Raw genomic sequence first — 15,862 nt, forward strand, 5'->3', positions numbered from 1 at the left:
CCACCATTGATGTAGATCAATCACCAATTTTCCAACACTTACCCAAATCCCAACATGGGAAAACTAAGTTTGCTTACTAGTGATGGTTATTATGGCAAAAAAACAATAACCTGTCACGTGTTCAACTGTTTATTGATCATGAAAAGACAATAAATAAAACCAAAATTGAGACTTAAAAATTGTTTTATTATTGTTGCAAGACTACTCTAGATTAATTTCAAAGATCATGAAACATAATTTAAGTTATTTTATCTTCATAGAATGCTACTAACATTGATATCATTTTGTATTTAACATGTTACAAACAAAACCAATCAATTGTCATTAGAATTAGGTCATTAGAAAAGGACATGAGTAATTTATTGTGTGTTTTTGTTCATATGTATCAGAAAAACATGAAAATAGAAACAATATATAGGAAAGTACAGTTTAAACTCAGTGTGCATTTTATTATACACATTTTTTAATGTAAGATTGTACCTTAAAATCTTAACCAACTTAAATTTGAATTTTTTTTACAGCAGAAGAATTATTATTAAAAATGTACTGAAGGTACAAAGAATTTATAAAAAAAAAGTAGAAAATTACATAAGAAAAGAATAAAACGAATTAAAAAAACTAAGCCTTGAGATACGTCCATGGGTTAGTACCCTAATCAGAATAAATAGATGTATATTTATCATTATCTCCCTTAATCTAAAATTAAACTTTAATTTTTTGTTGAGTTAACACTGAACATGATGAGTAGAAGGCTTCTTAAAAGTTAAAAATTCCTAGTAATGAACATTGTGATACAAATTGTGATGTTTATGTTAAAAAAATTTGTTATTTATAATATAATTTGGTTTAACCCGAGATTCAATATCACACCATAATTATTACCACGATCATAATATTAGATTAACATCAAATGTTGTAATTTGAACGTAGAACCATCCAGCCATTAACATTGTTGTTTTGATTTAAAGAAATTAAAAACTAAACCAACGCAACAAGGCGTGCAAAAAGCAACATCAACTCAAAATAGAATAGAAGAAACTATTCATGAAACACAATGGGTCATATTTTTATGACCAAACTCATTTGTTTAATGAAAAGAGTATCAAAATCCACTAATTAGTGTAATCCTTGTGCACCATACATCTATGACTTACATGTCATTAACTTGTCTGGTTCTCTTCCATTCTTTGTGGGTGTCTTAATTCAAATCAAAGTGTTCTTCAAAAACTTGTCTAGATTCAATGTATACATAGTTCTATGTTGGTGCGTATTATTACTTAATTTGTGGACCAAAGAGGCTAAGACTAGGTGCTATTGTTAGTTCATTATTGATAATTAGTACTTTTACATGGTTGTTGTTGTAGTCTTATAGTAGATGCTAGTGATGAATGTCATTGACTAAGTTGTCTATTCAGTTTTTGCATAACCTTTTTGTGGTATGGAACATTAATTTCCCTTTTATCATATGGTGCTTTCATTCTTAATTCTAAGTACCTACATTTCACAACATATTATTGGACAAAAATCAATTTTCACCAACTCAACTAATGCATCATGTCTTATGTGTATCCATATTGTTCTTAGATGAAAGCAACCAAGTTATGATGAAGGTGAGACTAAGGCAGTAATGGTCATGGAAGAGAAGAGAAGAATAGTTGAGAAAGATTATATTTTCCATACTGGTGGGACATGTATTTTAGATTAAACATTGGATCATTGTTATAAAATCAGGCTCGGACTGTCCGGCTTGTCTAAGAATTGGGTATCTCATATGGTGGACTAGACTATAACAAGGGAGCTTCGAACTATTGGAGAGATCGAAAATAGCCTTCATTCTTCCCATACCTCGGTAACAATGAAACTCCTCGGTGGTTGGAGGCTCTTAGGTCGCAATCTAGTCAACAAGTGGTATATATCAAAGCTGATGACTCAGTTGGGACATAGTGGACTTAAGCAAGAGTGGATCGGCAAGTGTTTGATACTCACACTTGAAAGGGAGATTATTGGGTTTATTCAACGTGACGTCTCACATTGGTATGAAAGGATGAATGAAAAAAATATAAGCGAAAAAAGTTTATGAAACTAATGTCTTAAGGTTTTGGTTCAAAACGTGATGTCTCACTTGTGACTTCCAATCTTCTCATGTCTCGGTAATAGTGGAACTCCCTAATGGTTGGAGGCTCCCCAATTGTGGTCTGATCCAACATCATCAATGTAAACTACTCATTCGATCGACCTTGATTGAAAATTAGGATGACCTAATTCGACTCTACCTCCTTAAGCATAAAACTTGAGACTTAAAAAACATTAATTAAAAGGTACACTATGCCAGAATTTATATTTAAAAATGCTCATTCAACATCTCTTATGTGTTCAACGCTGTTAAATGTAAGGCGGAAGAGAATTAACAGCGTTTATTGAAGCAAGCAAACACTGTTAAATGTGTTATCTTTAACAGCGCTTATTGAAGCAAACATTGTTAAAGGTCATACTTCATATATTTAACAAAACTTTTTCAATAAGCGTTTTTAAATGTGTTATTTTTAACAACGCTTGTTGAAGGAAGCGTTGTTAAAGATGTTATCTTTAACATCGCTTATTGAAGGAAACGTTATTAAAGATGATACTTTATATATTTAACAACACTTCTTCAATAAGCGTTGTTAAAGGTGTTCATATATTTAACATCACTTCTTCAATAAACGTTGTTAATGACTTGTTTTAGTGAGCGATAATCTTTTCAAATTCAAAAACAAAACCTCACACAATAATATATATCACTTAGTTTATTATTTCTCTTACTTTTCTTCTTCTCCATGAGTTACATTTTTTTCTCTTTTGTTTTTAGTTTCTCTCTTCAAGCAAGTTATCGATTTTTGGTTTTTCTCTTCAAGCATAAGGTAAATCGTTATCTTATTTTAGCTCATTTATTTCTATCTTCACTAATAGTGTGATTTTTATTTGTTGTAAAGTTATGCAGCTATGGTGAAGTTATCGGTTTTTGGTTTTTCTCTTCAAACATAAGGTAAATCGTTATCTTATTTTAGCTCATTTATTTCTCTATTCACTAATAATGTGATTTTCATTTGTTGTGAAGTTATGCAGCTATGATGTTCTAGGTTTTTGGCTATGGTGAACATTGGAGGAGAATAAATGAACAATTTGTGTAAGATCTCATTACTCATATGTTATTTTATAATATTGGAATATGTTAAGGTTGAATGTAGTTGAAGTCGTTGGTGATTTAACAAATCTATTGTAAATGTGGTAGAGTTGAACATGTTTGTCATGTGTTTGATAGAATGTTGTACGAGATATTGTCTTATTTATAAAGTAGATATTTAGCAACGCTTGCTTCAGTGAACGCTGTTAAATATCTACTTTCTACTGCATTACAAAAAACGTTGTTGAATATAAAATTGTATACTACTGCCTTCACATAAAAAGTGCCACAAAAGCGCTATTAAATATGTTGTAACAAAACTAGGAGGAACAACCACGTATTCCAAAAGAGATTAGGATCCTTACCATATGGTAATGAAAAATTATTTTTCTTTTATTCTTAAGAGCAGAGGTTTGGCTTCTCCTTAATGTAAAATCTTCATTTTAATCTTTGATAAGCTAATTAATGCATTCATTATTTTATTCAATTTGTCTATTTCTAATATCTTACCTGTAGCGTTGACATTTGGATACCTTAGGTCATGAGGGGAATAAATTGTACCTAGTATAAATTCTGAAACCATATTACAACATAAAGATTCTGTGCCTTTTTCATCACTAAATCTTAGTTTGATCAGCTTGAAAAACCTAGCTAAAGTGTTAATACATGTGGGATCTATGTTCATTTTATCTTTTAGTTTCTATAAGAATAATAGTAATTAAGATAAAATCATAATTTCAAGTATTTAAATAATTACACACCTCTTCATGTATATAAATAATTTCAAGTATATCCCGAACTAGTCAATTAACTAATTTTTCAAAGATCTTAATTTCCAGTTTTAAATAATTACACACCTCTTTATGCGGCAAACTTTTGAAATTGAAAAGGGTGGGGAATTGATGTGGGAAGCAAGTTGTAGTAGTGACTTGAATAGGGATTGAGACAAACAAATTGGAAATAGTATACTTGATTCCCCTATAGCACATGAATAAAAAAATAAGGTTGTATTAATCAGCCGGTTCAATTGGTCAACCGATCCACTCATCCACATACCAATATGGCACTACAATTGATCCACATACCAGTATGACACAATCATAATAGTCAAAACCAATCATATTTGTCGATTTTTCAATTAAACTATATTTGTCATACTAATTGATTTTCCTTTAAAATTAAATTTTAATAAAAATGACTTAATTTTTATAAAAGATGTTAATATCTAGAGTCAAATATATCACTAATACATTTGTTTATACTTCTAAAAATGATCTACAACTAAATGACACATTTTCTTTCAACAAATGGCATATATAAAAGTAATTATTTTTTATTATTATTTTTTCAACATTAATGATGGTATGATTTAATTAGAGGACCATCAGTTAATAAAAATATATATATAACTTTACTAATATATGATTTAATTAGAGGACCATCAGTTAAACATCTTAACTTCAAAAATTTACTTCAATTGCACACTACATTAGAAAAGGATTTATGGAGTCATTACTTAAGGTTTTTTTCTCTTATCAAGGTATTCCTTACCTAATTGTTAAGGAATTAATCTCTTTTAAGATATGTGGTTATCGTTCCCAATAAATATTATTATTAGGAATCGAATTATTAACTTTTTGATCTATAACACTAGACTAATGCTACTGAATGTGCCTGAAAGGTAGACATAAGCCATTTCTATTCAGGTGCAGTTATATTTAAATAAGATATATTTTGGAGAGTCATGAGTCTAGTGTGGTTTGGAGTAACTCTTTTCAAGATCATGTTGAGTTTCCGAAGAAGAAACTCATTTCCAAGTAGGAAAATTTGAACCTCTAGGCATGATGGTTGGTCTATTTACATAAGTATTTCATTATATGCAAAGATAAATTGTTTTATTCAGTTATTAAAATCAGGATATATATCTTATATTTTTAGTTTTTAGAAATAATTTTATAGAAAATTGTTAAATATAATACATATCATAATTTTAGTTTTGGAATAAGATAACTTATCATAAAATATTTTATTCTCCTATCCAAAATAATGAGTGACATATTTAAGTATATTTCACTACCAAAGTCTACTCATATATCGATTAGACCTAATTAGGTTGAGTTCTAATAATTTTTTTATTGAATTAAAAATATTTATAATGACATATGAAAAACCAGAAATTTTTATTTTATCATGGGAGATGTTGTATTATTAAGAAAATTCCATGTAACTAAAAGAAGTAGAATTATTATTATTGGACACAATGAAAATATTGTCTATAATAAATTATTTTTTCTAACTTCCTTAATATAATTACCTTTCATCTAGTTCATTGTGTTCCAAAAGGAAAAAGGAAAAAAGAAAATTTTATCAACATATTTAACTATAATAATTTTTATACTTTTTAGAACAAACAAATAATTAATGTGTCATTATATTGAGTACTGGAGAGAGAGATGAGTATAAAGGAAGGTCGATGCATTATGTGAAAACTGAAAAGAGATATAAGGAATATATAAAATACATAAAAAAAAATGTGAGTATAAGATGAAGATATATCCATAAAAGTATAATAAAATAAGTTACAAGGCCATTGAGTTTTTTAAACATTATATTAGGAATATATAAAGTATAATAAGAGGCATGTTTGTGTTTTGTTTTTAATGATAAAAATTTACTTTCATAATAAATAATTGGATAAAATTTATTATGTATTATCTTTTGTTTATTATTGTATGGTACGTGACTCGTCAATAACAGAGATAATACTTGAAGTGTATGTATTTTTCTTTGTTTTTAATGACAAAAGTATAATTTAATTGTAATTAAAAGGATAAATATGTCGTTAAAAATTGTATTTCTCTTTTATTTTTTGAAGTATTTGTCTCTCCGAAGTGTATCAGAACTCCTAAAAACAATTAGTCTCTCCCTTTCCACTACAGAGACAGAAATAGAGTTTTTTTAATGAAAAATAGTATCATCCACTTTGAAATGTGGTATAACTGAAAAAAATGACTCAAGTGATTCCATCTTCCCAATAGTATATACATGATGTATGTGTATATGTCAATTATTACAATTTTTTATTTGTTCTCTTCAATCTCAAATTCCCAACATACCCTTTTTGTTGCACTATATTAAGGTCCTTTCTAACCTTAAGTCCTTCAACTTCATAGCCAGCACTTCACAGGTAAGTAAATAAGCTTAACTTTGATGAGAGTATAGTGAAATTTCAAGAGAAGAAGTTCTCCCAAACACTTCATTATGGCTTCTTCAAACATGGGTACCTGCAAATCTGAGCATATGCAGGTAGACATTGATCAGAAGAACTCATTACAGGACACAATTGTGAGGTCTCAGTGGGTACTTAATGCTCCTGAGCCCCCAAGTCCTTTACATGTTGTTGCAGATTCTGTTGTAAAAACTATCTCTAGGGTTAGAGATAGGTTTTTCTCTATGACAGATCAATCTTGCACCACACTTATGTTTTCAGTTTTGCAAGGAATTTTTCCTATTCTTGGTTGGGGCAGAAGTTACACTATAGCTAAACTCAGGAAAGATTTCCTTGCTGGACTCACTATTGCAAGTCTTTGTATTCCTCAGGTAACTAGTTCTAGTAAATAAGCTATCACTTAATATTTTCCACTAATACCAACATTGGTTTAAGTACTTTGCTTGGTTTAAAGTGTTTTAAGATAAGAAAAGTATTTAACTCTATTAGTGTTTGTTTCATGATCAATTTCAATGTAGAGCATTGGATATGCAACCTTGGCACACCTTGATCCTCAATATGGCCTTTGTAAGCTACCTTTTTTTCTTTATACTTCACTATTATTGTAAGTTTTAAGGTTATATTAATTAATTGAGTACTTGAAATTGGTATTATTATTAGATACAAGTGTTGTACCACCACTTATCTATGCTGTGATGGGAACTTCAAGAGAGATAGCAATTGGTCCTGTAGCAGTTGTTTCATTGCTGTTATCATCAATGGTTCAGAAATTAGTAGACCCTACCACTAATCCATTGGCTTATACAAAGCTCATTTTGCTTGCAACTCTATTTGCTGGCATCTTTCAAACTGCATTTGGACTTTTCAGGTCAAACTTATTTATATAACCAAATTCTCCTTTCATTATTTTATAAACTAGAGTCTTAGTATTTTAATCAAAAGTTATGTCAAAGCTGTTAGAATTGTATGTAGATAACACTATTGTTTTCTCTATATATTATAAATATGCCTGATATACCCTACAAATCATTCATATGGCTTATGATAAATACTTATGTGAGTTATTTTTTCTGACTATTTTCACCATTCCAACTAACAGGTTGGGTTTCCTTGTGGATTTCCTATCCCATGCTGCTATTGTTGGATTTGTGGCTGGAGCAGCTATTGTGATTGGCCTTCAACAATTGAAAGGACTGTTAGGAATCACTCATTTTACAACCAAAACTGACATAATCTCTGTCATGAAGGCTGTCTGGGAATCATTTCATGATCCTGTATGTACTTTCGTCCGACATGGATCACTTGTCCTATAATTTTCCTTTTTCCCTGTCTCGAACTAATCAAACTTCACAAAATAATATTAAAATATTAATTTCTATTTTTATAATTTTTCATTTTAAATAAATGAAGTTTTCTAATTGGTTTAGTACACCAAGTAAGACATAAATGGAGACACGTGATCCCCATCCCTTTCCCTCTCCATTTACTTTCTATTTTTGAATAGTTATAGTTATACATATTATTTATTCACCTACTTCATTTATATTTGTATCATATATATGTTCAACACTTATTTTCCTATAAGTTGGGAGCTTATGGGAAATTAAGAATAAAGACAGTTTTGGGGCCAACCACAAGTCCTAACACATTTGGACCTGACTATGATTGATGAGTCCCAAACCATCCGACAAGTTCCATTGTCACGGGAGTATGGAAAGAGTAAATAACCACGAGACATCACTTCTTGAACTAAAACCTTAAAGACAAAGGTTTCATGAGTTTTTTCAACTTATTAACTCTGTATTCATTCTCTTATATTCAACGTAAGACTCGACACTTGAATAAACTCAACATCTACTTGGGAGAATGTGCCAAAATTGGATTAATTATCAAAATATATAGATGTAATTAATAAGAATTGCAAGAACTATAGTTTCATTATATTAATGTTATCATGTGTGTTTAATTACAGTGGAACCCTCGTAATTTTATCCTCGGATGCTCCTTCTTGGTGTTCATACTAACAACTAGAATTCTGGTGAGTGATACAACTGAACTATTAGAATAACTTATGGTATGAATTTATTTCCTTAAAATTGATGAACAATATAATTCAGGGTAAAAAGAAGAAGAAGATGTTTTGGTTGGCATCAATCTCTCCACTTATATCTATTATACTATCAACTGTAGCTGTTTATCTGAGCCATGCTGATAAAGATGGAGTTAAAATTGTGAAACATGTAAAAGGAGGATTAAATCCAAGCTCTATTCATCAGTTAGATTTCAACAATCCCTATGTTGGAGAAGTTGCCAAAATTGGACTAGTTGTTGCTATTGTTGCCCTTACTGTGAGTATAATAGCCAATTATATAAGCAAACCCTATAGGTTGAGTTAATGTTTGAAATATTCATTTTAGTCCCTCATGTTTTTCGACATTTTGAAAAAGTCAAAATGATCATCAAAAAGTTCAAATACTGATCAAGTTAATCATTTTTAGCATGAGTTTATAACACGTGATAGAGACTAATTTAACCTTAACAAAAACTAATTTGACCCATGTTTAAAATTTTTGGAGAATATATTGGGTTTTTCAATTTTTGAGATACGAAACCGTTAAAATCGAAAAACTTAAAGGACTGAAATGAGTATTTACTTTATATGTTATTGTTTTTGTTCATCTTAATATACAACTTGGTGTGTTTTCCATAACAGGAATCTGTTGCTGTTGGACGATCATTTGCATCCATAAAAGGATACCAACTTGAAGGGAACAGGGAAATGGTGTCAATAGGTTTAACCAACATCATTGGATCTTTCACCTCTTGCTATGTTGCTACTGGTATAATAAATTATTTTATCAAAGTATATATACCTAATTCTAAATTAATAGTAGTGCTAAAAAGGACAAAATTATAGGACATATGAGATTACTTATACTCAATTATTTTTCTAAGTGCTGCTTTTGGAAACCACAACAACAATATACTAAACTAATATTTTTTTTTATTCCAGTAGCATTAAACTAATTAATTGATCCATGACATATTGTTCTTTACATCTTCATATTGGAAAAGAAAAATAAGTTAATACATACTTTTTATATGGTGAGACAGAATGATTTTTATTTGACCAATGAAGTTTAGGTCAGATAGCTTTTCTTAATCCATTAAGTTTTATTCCAATCCCTTTTGGTGGAACCATTTTTATCTGACATCAATGAAGGTGCTTTGGGAAAGTGACACCAGTATAGTATACTCCATTTCCCAAATTATGCTTCATATTATTTTTAATATAAGTCTTAAAACTTATATTTAAATTGTATTTATTTATCACTTCCTAAGTATCTTCTATAGTATATATAAATACATTATAATATAAAAGTTTCACATCATCCTATTTTTATTTTTTGCTTTTATATACTTCTTTAATCTCGATCTCTAATACTGAAGAGGATCCTGATTCGCGTATATATCTTGTTTTGATATTGATGAAGCACCTTGTTTTGTTGCAGGTTCATTCTCACGCACCGCAGTTAATTATGCAGCTGGTTGTGAAACTTTAGTATCAAACATTGTGATGGCCATCACAGTTCTAATATCACTGCAGTTTTTGACAAAGCTATTGTATTATACCCCAACTGCAATTATTGCTTCAATAATCCTCTCTGCTCTCCCAGGACTCATAGATGTTAATGAAGCTTACAAAATTTGGAAGGTTGATAAGCTTGATTTTCTAGCTTGCTCTGGTGCTTTCTTTGGTGTACTCTTTGCATCGGTCGAGATCGGTCTAATTGTTGCGGTAACTACTTTCTAAATTTCTTCTAACTTCTTATTCCGAAGTTTTAAATTATGGTTATAATTGTGTCATAAATTTAATTATAATTATGATTGCATTTGAACCATTGCGGTCTAATACAACTAATCTTGTTCGATGTATTTCACAATCGCCACAATAGTCACAACCGCAAAATTGCGACTTGCTAACCATATGATTCTTATACAAGCATTATGAATTTTTATAGCTGATAGAATTATGGAACATAAAGTATGAGTTTTTGATTCAAATTATGGCCACTAGAGTCTCTCCCCTTAAAAGAACAAACATCATTTGTCAAATAAAAACATCATTATATTATTAAATTATATATGCTTTATTTTATTTTTGAAAATACCTCTCATTTTTTATTTTCTATATTCTCGTTGAGTCAACACCAGAATCTTTACACCCCATTTTCACTCGCTAGATAAATGACAGTTTCAATAGTTTTTCAACCATTTTTGTGAATGGGACAACACAGCCAGCGAATATGTATTATTTTGAACCTAGTTCTGTTATTTTTTAGGTATGTTTTCTTTAGCCAAAATTAGAAATTAATGAACTACTCAAAATGATGGTGATGATGAAATGGTCCTAACTTTTTCCATTATTCTACTGGACCAACATATTTTGCACTAAGTGTGATGCAAAATGGATATGCATCGTTGAAAAACTCCACTGTCTCTAGTTGGGATTGATGCATTTATATATGTTGAAAATTAAAGCCACCTAAGAAATCCTGTTTGGAGTGATGTTCATAGCTAGGGTTGCAATCATTTGACTAAGATATATGAAAAGTTTTCAACAGATCACTAACACTTTAGGGTATGACAGGTCGAAGTGCTTCTGTATACTGCCAAGGGTTTTCTTAAAGTTTTCAAAATCACTAAGTGGTGCCCCATATCTGGGAATAATATTTGCCGGTATATGTGTTTTAAATTGTTGTTGTATCGACCATGATCATAGTTGTGGTTATTGTAATTGCGATAATTATGATGTTGAATGTAATCATTGCGTTGTCTCGACCTGATGTAACTCAAATGTATATAGTTCATCGCGGATTAGCTGATGCAACTTAATTGCGTTTTCATGCGATTGCAACAATTATCACAATCACAATATTATCACTGCATCATGTGTTTCAGTGCACAATTTAAAATAATGATCATTTATTATATTTTGGACAATCTTATCCTATAAGTTAGCTTCTGAGCTAGGGTTAAGATCAAATATTTTAGCCTAATATCCAAACCTACCTCCATGTTGGGTCAGATATACATTCTTGTGGGTACCCTCTAAAATACTTATTATAACGGCTGCCCATAAAAATAGCTTATATGTGTAAATGAGTATTATGATACTCGACCCATGAGATACTCGTATATTTATAAATTTATTTTTTAATTAAATATTTTATATATATATTGTGTTTTGTATTATTTTATAATTATATATTAAATAATATGACTCAAAAATCATTAACTTTTGGGGTAATACTATCCCTAATTATTCTATAACATTTTCTACTACAAGCATGCACATACTTCCCCAATATATATAGTAACAAAAATAAAAAAATTGGGTTATCTTTATTTGCAGGTGACAATATCATTTGCAAAGATTGTTATAATTTCAATTCGACCTGGAATAGAAACACTTGGAAAACTTCCTGGAACTGATTTGTTCTGCGATGTGTATCAGTATCCTATGGCAGCTAAAATTCCAGGGGTTGTTATAATTCGTGTTAAATCTGCGTTACTTTGCTTTGCCAATGCCAATTTCGTTAGAGAAAGGTACAAAATAATATTATATACATATTGCTCATTACTATAATATTTATTCAGTTTTTAAATTTATTATTGACATCTTATTTTCTGTATATTTATGCTCTAATTTGATCTCATATGCAAATGCATGTATAAATATTATTATTATTATTATGAGAAATAATTAACTGGGTGTATCAAGAAGTAAATGTGAAAACATGTATAACCTAATCTACATTTTTTATTTTATTTCTAGGATTGTCAAATGGGTCACTCAGGAAGAATCAGAGGGTGACATGAAAAATTCAAGAAGCAAAATCAACCTCATAATTATTGATACCTCCAGTAAGTTTTCCTTACTCTCTTATCAAATGGATGAAATTTCAAATCTTTCTGTAAAAAAGGAAGAAAAAAAAAACTGAATTAAGAGAAGATGAAAGATCTAAATTATTAGATGTTTATAGAATTAACAGCTAAAATGTGGAGCAAGTTTAAAATTTATTATTGGAGTAAGTAGACTTCATTCTTAACCGGAATTAAAAAGGGAATTATTAAATTAAGAAATGTTTTCTCTCTCTTATTTACTTTTTTTTAGTATGAGAATAACAAACTAATCTCTTCCGACGCATGTGATTGTCCCTTCAAATAAATATCACTTCTAGGAATCAAATATTTGATATTTAATCAAGTATGACATTTAAGGATCTAGTGAGACTTTACACTACTAAATCAACATCTCATCTATGGATGCCCTAGTCAATAATATATAGAGAACAAAGTATATCATCGTATTATAAGATAACTTATCTCCTTCGGCCAATAAAAGTATTACATGTATATTGTTTTGTTTAATTTTAGAAATATTTTTATTGAAAATAATCAAATAGGACATTTGTCATGATCTTAGTAACTGAAAAAGATAATTTATATCCTTATACCATAAGATAATTTTATTCTCTAATATATATTAGACAAGTGGCACCACAAACTTGTTTTTTAGAACATTGGAAATTTGTGAGGTGCATGTTAGAGGAGTACTTAGAATATTAGGATGTTGCTTCTATTGATTAATGACATTATCTTGTGATAGATTTGGTGAATATTGACACCTCTGGAATTGCTTCTCTAGAGGAACTGCACAAGAGTTTGTCTTCACATGGGAAGCAGGTAACTTCATTTTGTTTTAGTTATGTGTATAAAAGGTTGATTATATGTTGCACTTTTAAATTGAAAATGATAAAAATAAAGTTTATCCTTAATTTTATAGGTAGTTTAGGAATTGGATGATACATAAATACACTATTAACTTTTTATTAGTTTCAAGAAGTAGTGTAACCATGTACTTGGGTGTATAATGAAATTGTTCACTAATAATCCAAATGGGTTAGGAATATGCAAAAAATGGTATATCCTCGTCTTATTGGTAAGAAACTAATTTTTTTTGTGGTATGTGAATGTCTCTCCAATCAAGTATCACTTCTATAAATTAAATTTTTTACCTTTTAATCTATCTCTGAATCTAGTAGAATATTGCATCACTTGACCAACACGTTATTTATCTCTCATCAATAATTTCAATCAAAAACTATTAATGATGTATTAATAAATTGAAATCATGTGAATTTATTTAGTAATCAACCATTTGAATTCGTTTGGAATAATTCATCTTGAGCCACTCAATAGTCAATATAATAACTCTAGAACTTCACAAACAAAATTATTTGAATTATTTTTGTTAATTAGTGCCGAGTATCATTAATGAATTCAAATTTGTATTAAAATTTATAACTTTAAAATTTTTAAATACATCATTTTTCAATATGAAAATTATATTTTTAGAATCTTTAAAACATTTTTATGTTTTCATCTCTTGTAAGAATCTATTGACTTATTTTTTTTTTTTCTTAGTTGGCCATTGCAAACCCTAGGTGGCAAGTGATTCACAAGCTAAAAGTTTCAAACTTTATCACCAAAATCAGTGACAGGGTCTTTCTCACTGTTGAAGAAGCTATTGGCTGCAAAACTGAGTGCTAATAAGTTGGATTTCTACTAAGCTAGCTTATTCAACTATTAAAACCTCTATCTACTATATAGGACAAATGTGTGTCATAAATAAATAAAAACTATATCTAATATCTATTAGTCTTGTGGGAAAATAATAATGATTATGTTACTTGTGATGTTGGCTTGTATCTTGAATTTCCAAACCCATGGTACGTTATGTACAAAATAATGTTAATGGGACATTAGAATAATAAGTCCTTACCTTGTAATTCTTGTTGGAAATTAATGTCTTGTGAGTTTCTTATTGTATCAATATATGTGACAAAAAAATAATTATTATTTTTGGTAGTATTAAAGATATTTTCTTATCTTTGTTAAGTAAGGAACTAATCATTTTCAGATTATACAACTATCTCTTTCAACAAGTGTTATTTCTAGGAATCGAACTCTTGACTTTTTTATCATCATGTATTTTTAATAGGGTCTTACACCACTAGACCAACGAGTTGAAAATAACTATTTGATATTGTTGCATGTGTATATTAGGTGGAAAGTGCTTTATGTTAGTGTTGATTAATTAATCAACCTTTTATTAACATGAATAGTTTAGATGTAGTGCGCATGATTATTAATAATCCATTGCTATATTTTGAAATCTAATTATTGAAGTTTATATGCTTAATGTTGTCAACAATTACGTCTAGATTCATATAGAACTATGGACATATAATTACATGTTTGATTTTCTGAAGCTACTAATTAACTTTATGACAACCTTTTCAGCCTTCTGAAACCCATTAATATTTACAAATTCTAAACATAGGATAAAGTTGCACGCCTGAACAGTATTCTTACTTTAATTTGTAATTTTTCACTTGTTTAAAATCTTGTCTAGGTTCATTATATATATTGAGCTTTTTTTAACTTTTTGTCTTTAGGAATATATTTTTTGTTTGTGCTGAAATCACATAGTGCTCTTTTCTGTTTATAATGGCTTATAAAAGTGGTATGGCCTATCTTGGCCATTACATGAATAAAAGTGCTAATAAGTACCAAAGTTCTTTTTCACAAGAAGTCCGAAGAACTTCTCTCATTCATTTGTGTAAATTTAACACTCTTTTCAAGATACCTAACTCATTGATTAGATATTAGAGGTGAGCACGACTCATCCTACCCGCTCACCTAGTTGGCTCGATCATGATCAAGTCTAGATAGGGTCGAGTTTTATTGGGTCTAGTACTAAGTTTGGATTTAAAAATTAGACACAGTTAATTCTATCAATTAGGTAAATGTGAGTGATGTAAGCTATAAAATAAAAAGAAACAAATGTATACCCGGAAAATATGAGTTTTTCACATTGTTATTGTATCATTCATTATTCATTGATTCTCCAAAAAAGTAATCCAAATAAATGTTGAATGATGTACTAACTGTTATAAATTTTAATTTTTACACTAGTAATGCATAGATATTAAACTCGGTGGAAAACATTTTCCTTGTTATACAGATGGAAGAAGAAAATGGAGCATTTTGCTAGCTAAACCAAGAGAAAAACTTACATGAAGACTCACGTATGTGGAGCATTTAATCATTAATAATAGCACACAGAAAAAAAAACAAAATAATACTTGTCTAAACATGCATGAAATTATAATTTCTTGTTATGCAAACTTCATATACAAACAACTTGCAACATGAGGGGGCAATTGATACTGAAAAACTGACATGGAAACTAAATTACAATTTATTTTAGGGAATGAAGTATCTTCTTGTATAAGGAGATAAGTTATCTCCTTCTGCCAGTAAAATCATGACATGTGTCATGTTTCATCATTTTCTATAAAAATATTTTTAAAAATAAACAAAATAGCACACATGTCACA

The 15,862-nt window shown here is 29.4% G+C and overlaps 1 protein-coding gene across 1 annotated transcript; it reads left to right on the forward strand.

Annotated features, from left to right (window-relative positions):
* LOC109327921 (sulfate transporter 2.1-like) lies at positions 6,267–14,287 on the forward strand. The gene is made up of 13 exons (XM_019561099.1): positions 6,267–6,763; positions 6,911–6,959; positions 7,053–7,260; positions 7,492–7,666; positions 8,365–8,430; positions 8,510–8,740; positions 9,106–9,232; positions 9,905–10,191; positions 11,809–12,002; positions 12,232–12,320; positions 13,066–13,142; positions 13,884–14,024; positions 14,055–14,287. The coding sequence occupies exons 1-12, from the start codon at positions 6,425–6,427 to the stop codon at positions 14,007–14,009; spliced, it is 1,968 nt and encodes a 655-aa protein (XP_019416644.1). The 5' UTR covers positions 6,267–6,424; the 3' UTR covers positions 14,010–14,024; positions 14,055–14,287.

Source organism: Lupinus angustifolius, chromosome LG15, assembly GCF_001865875.1.
Source record: "Lupinus angustifolius cultivar Tanjil chromosome LG15, LupAngTanjil_v1.0, whole genome shotgun sequence".
Taxonomy (NCBI): domain Eukaryota; kingdom Viridiplantae; phylum Streptophyta; class Magnoliopsida; order Fabales; family Fabaceae; genus Lupinus; species Lupinus angustifolius.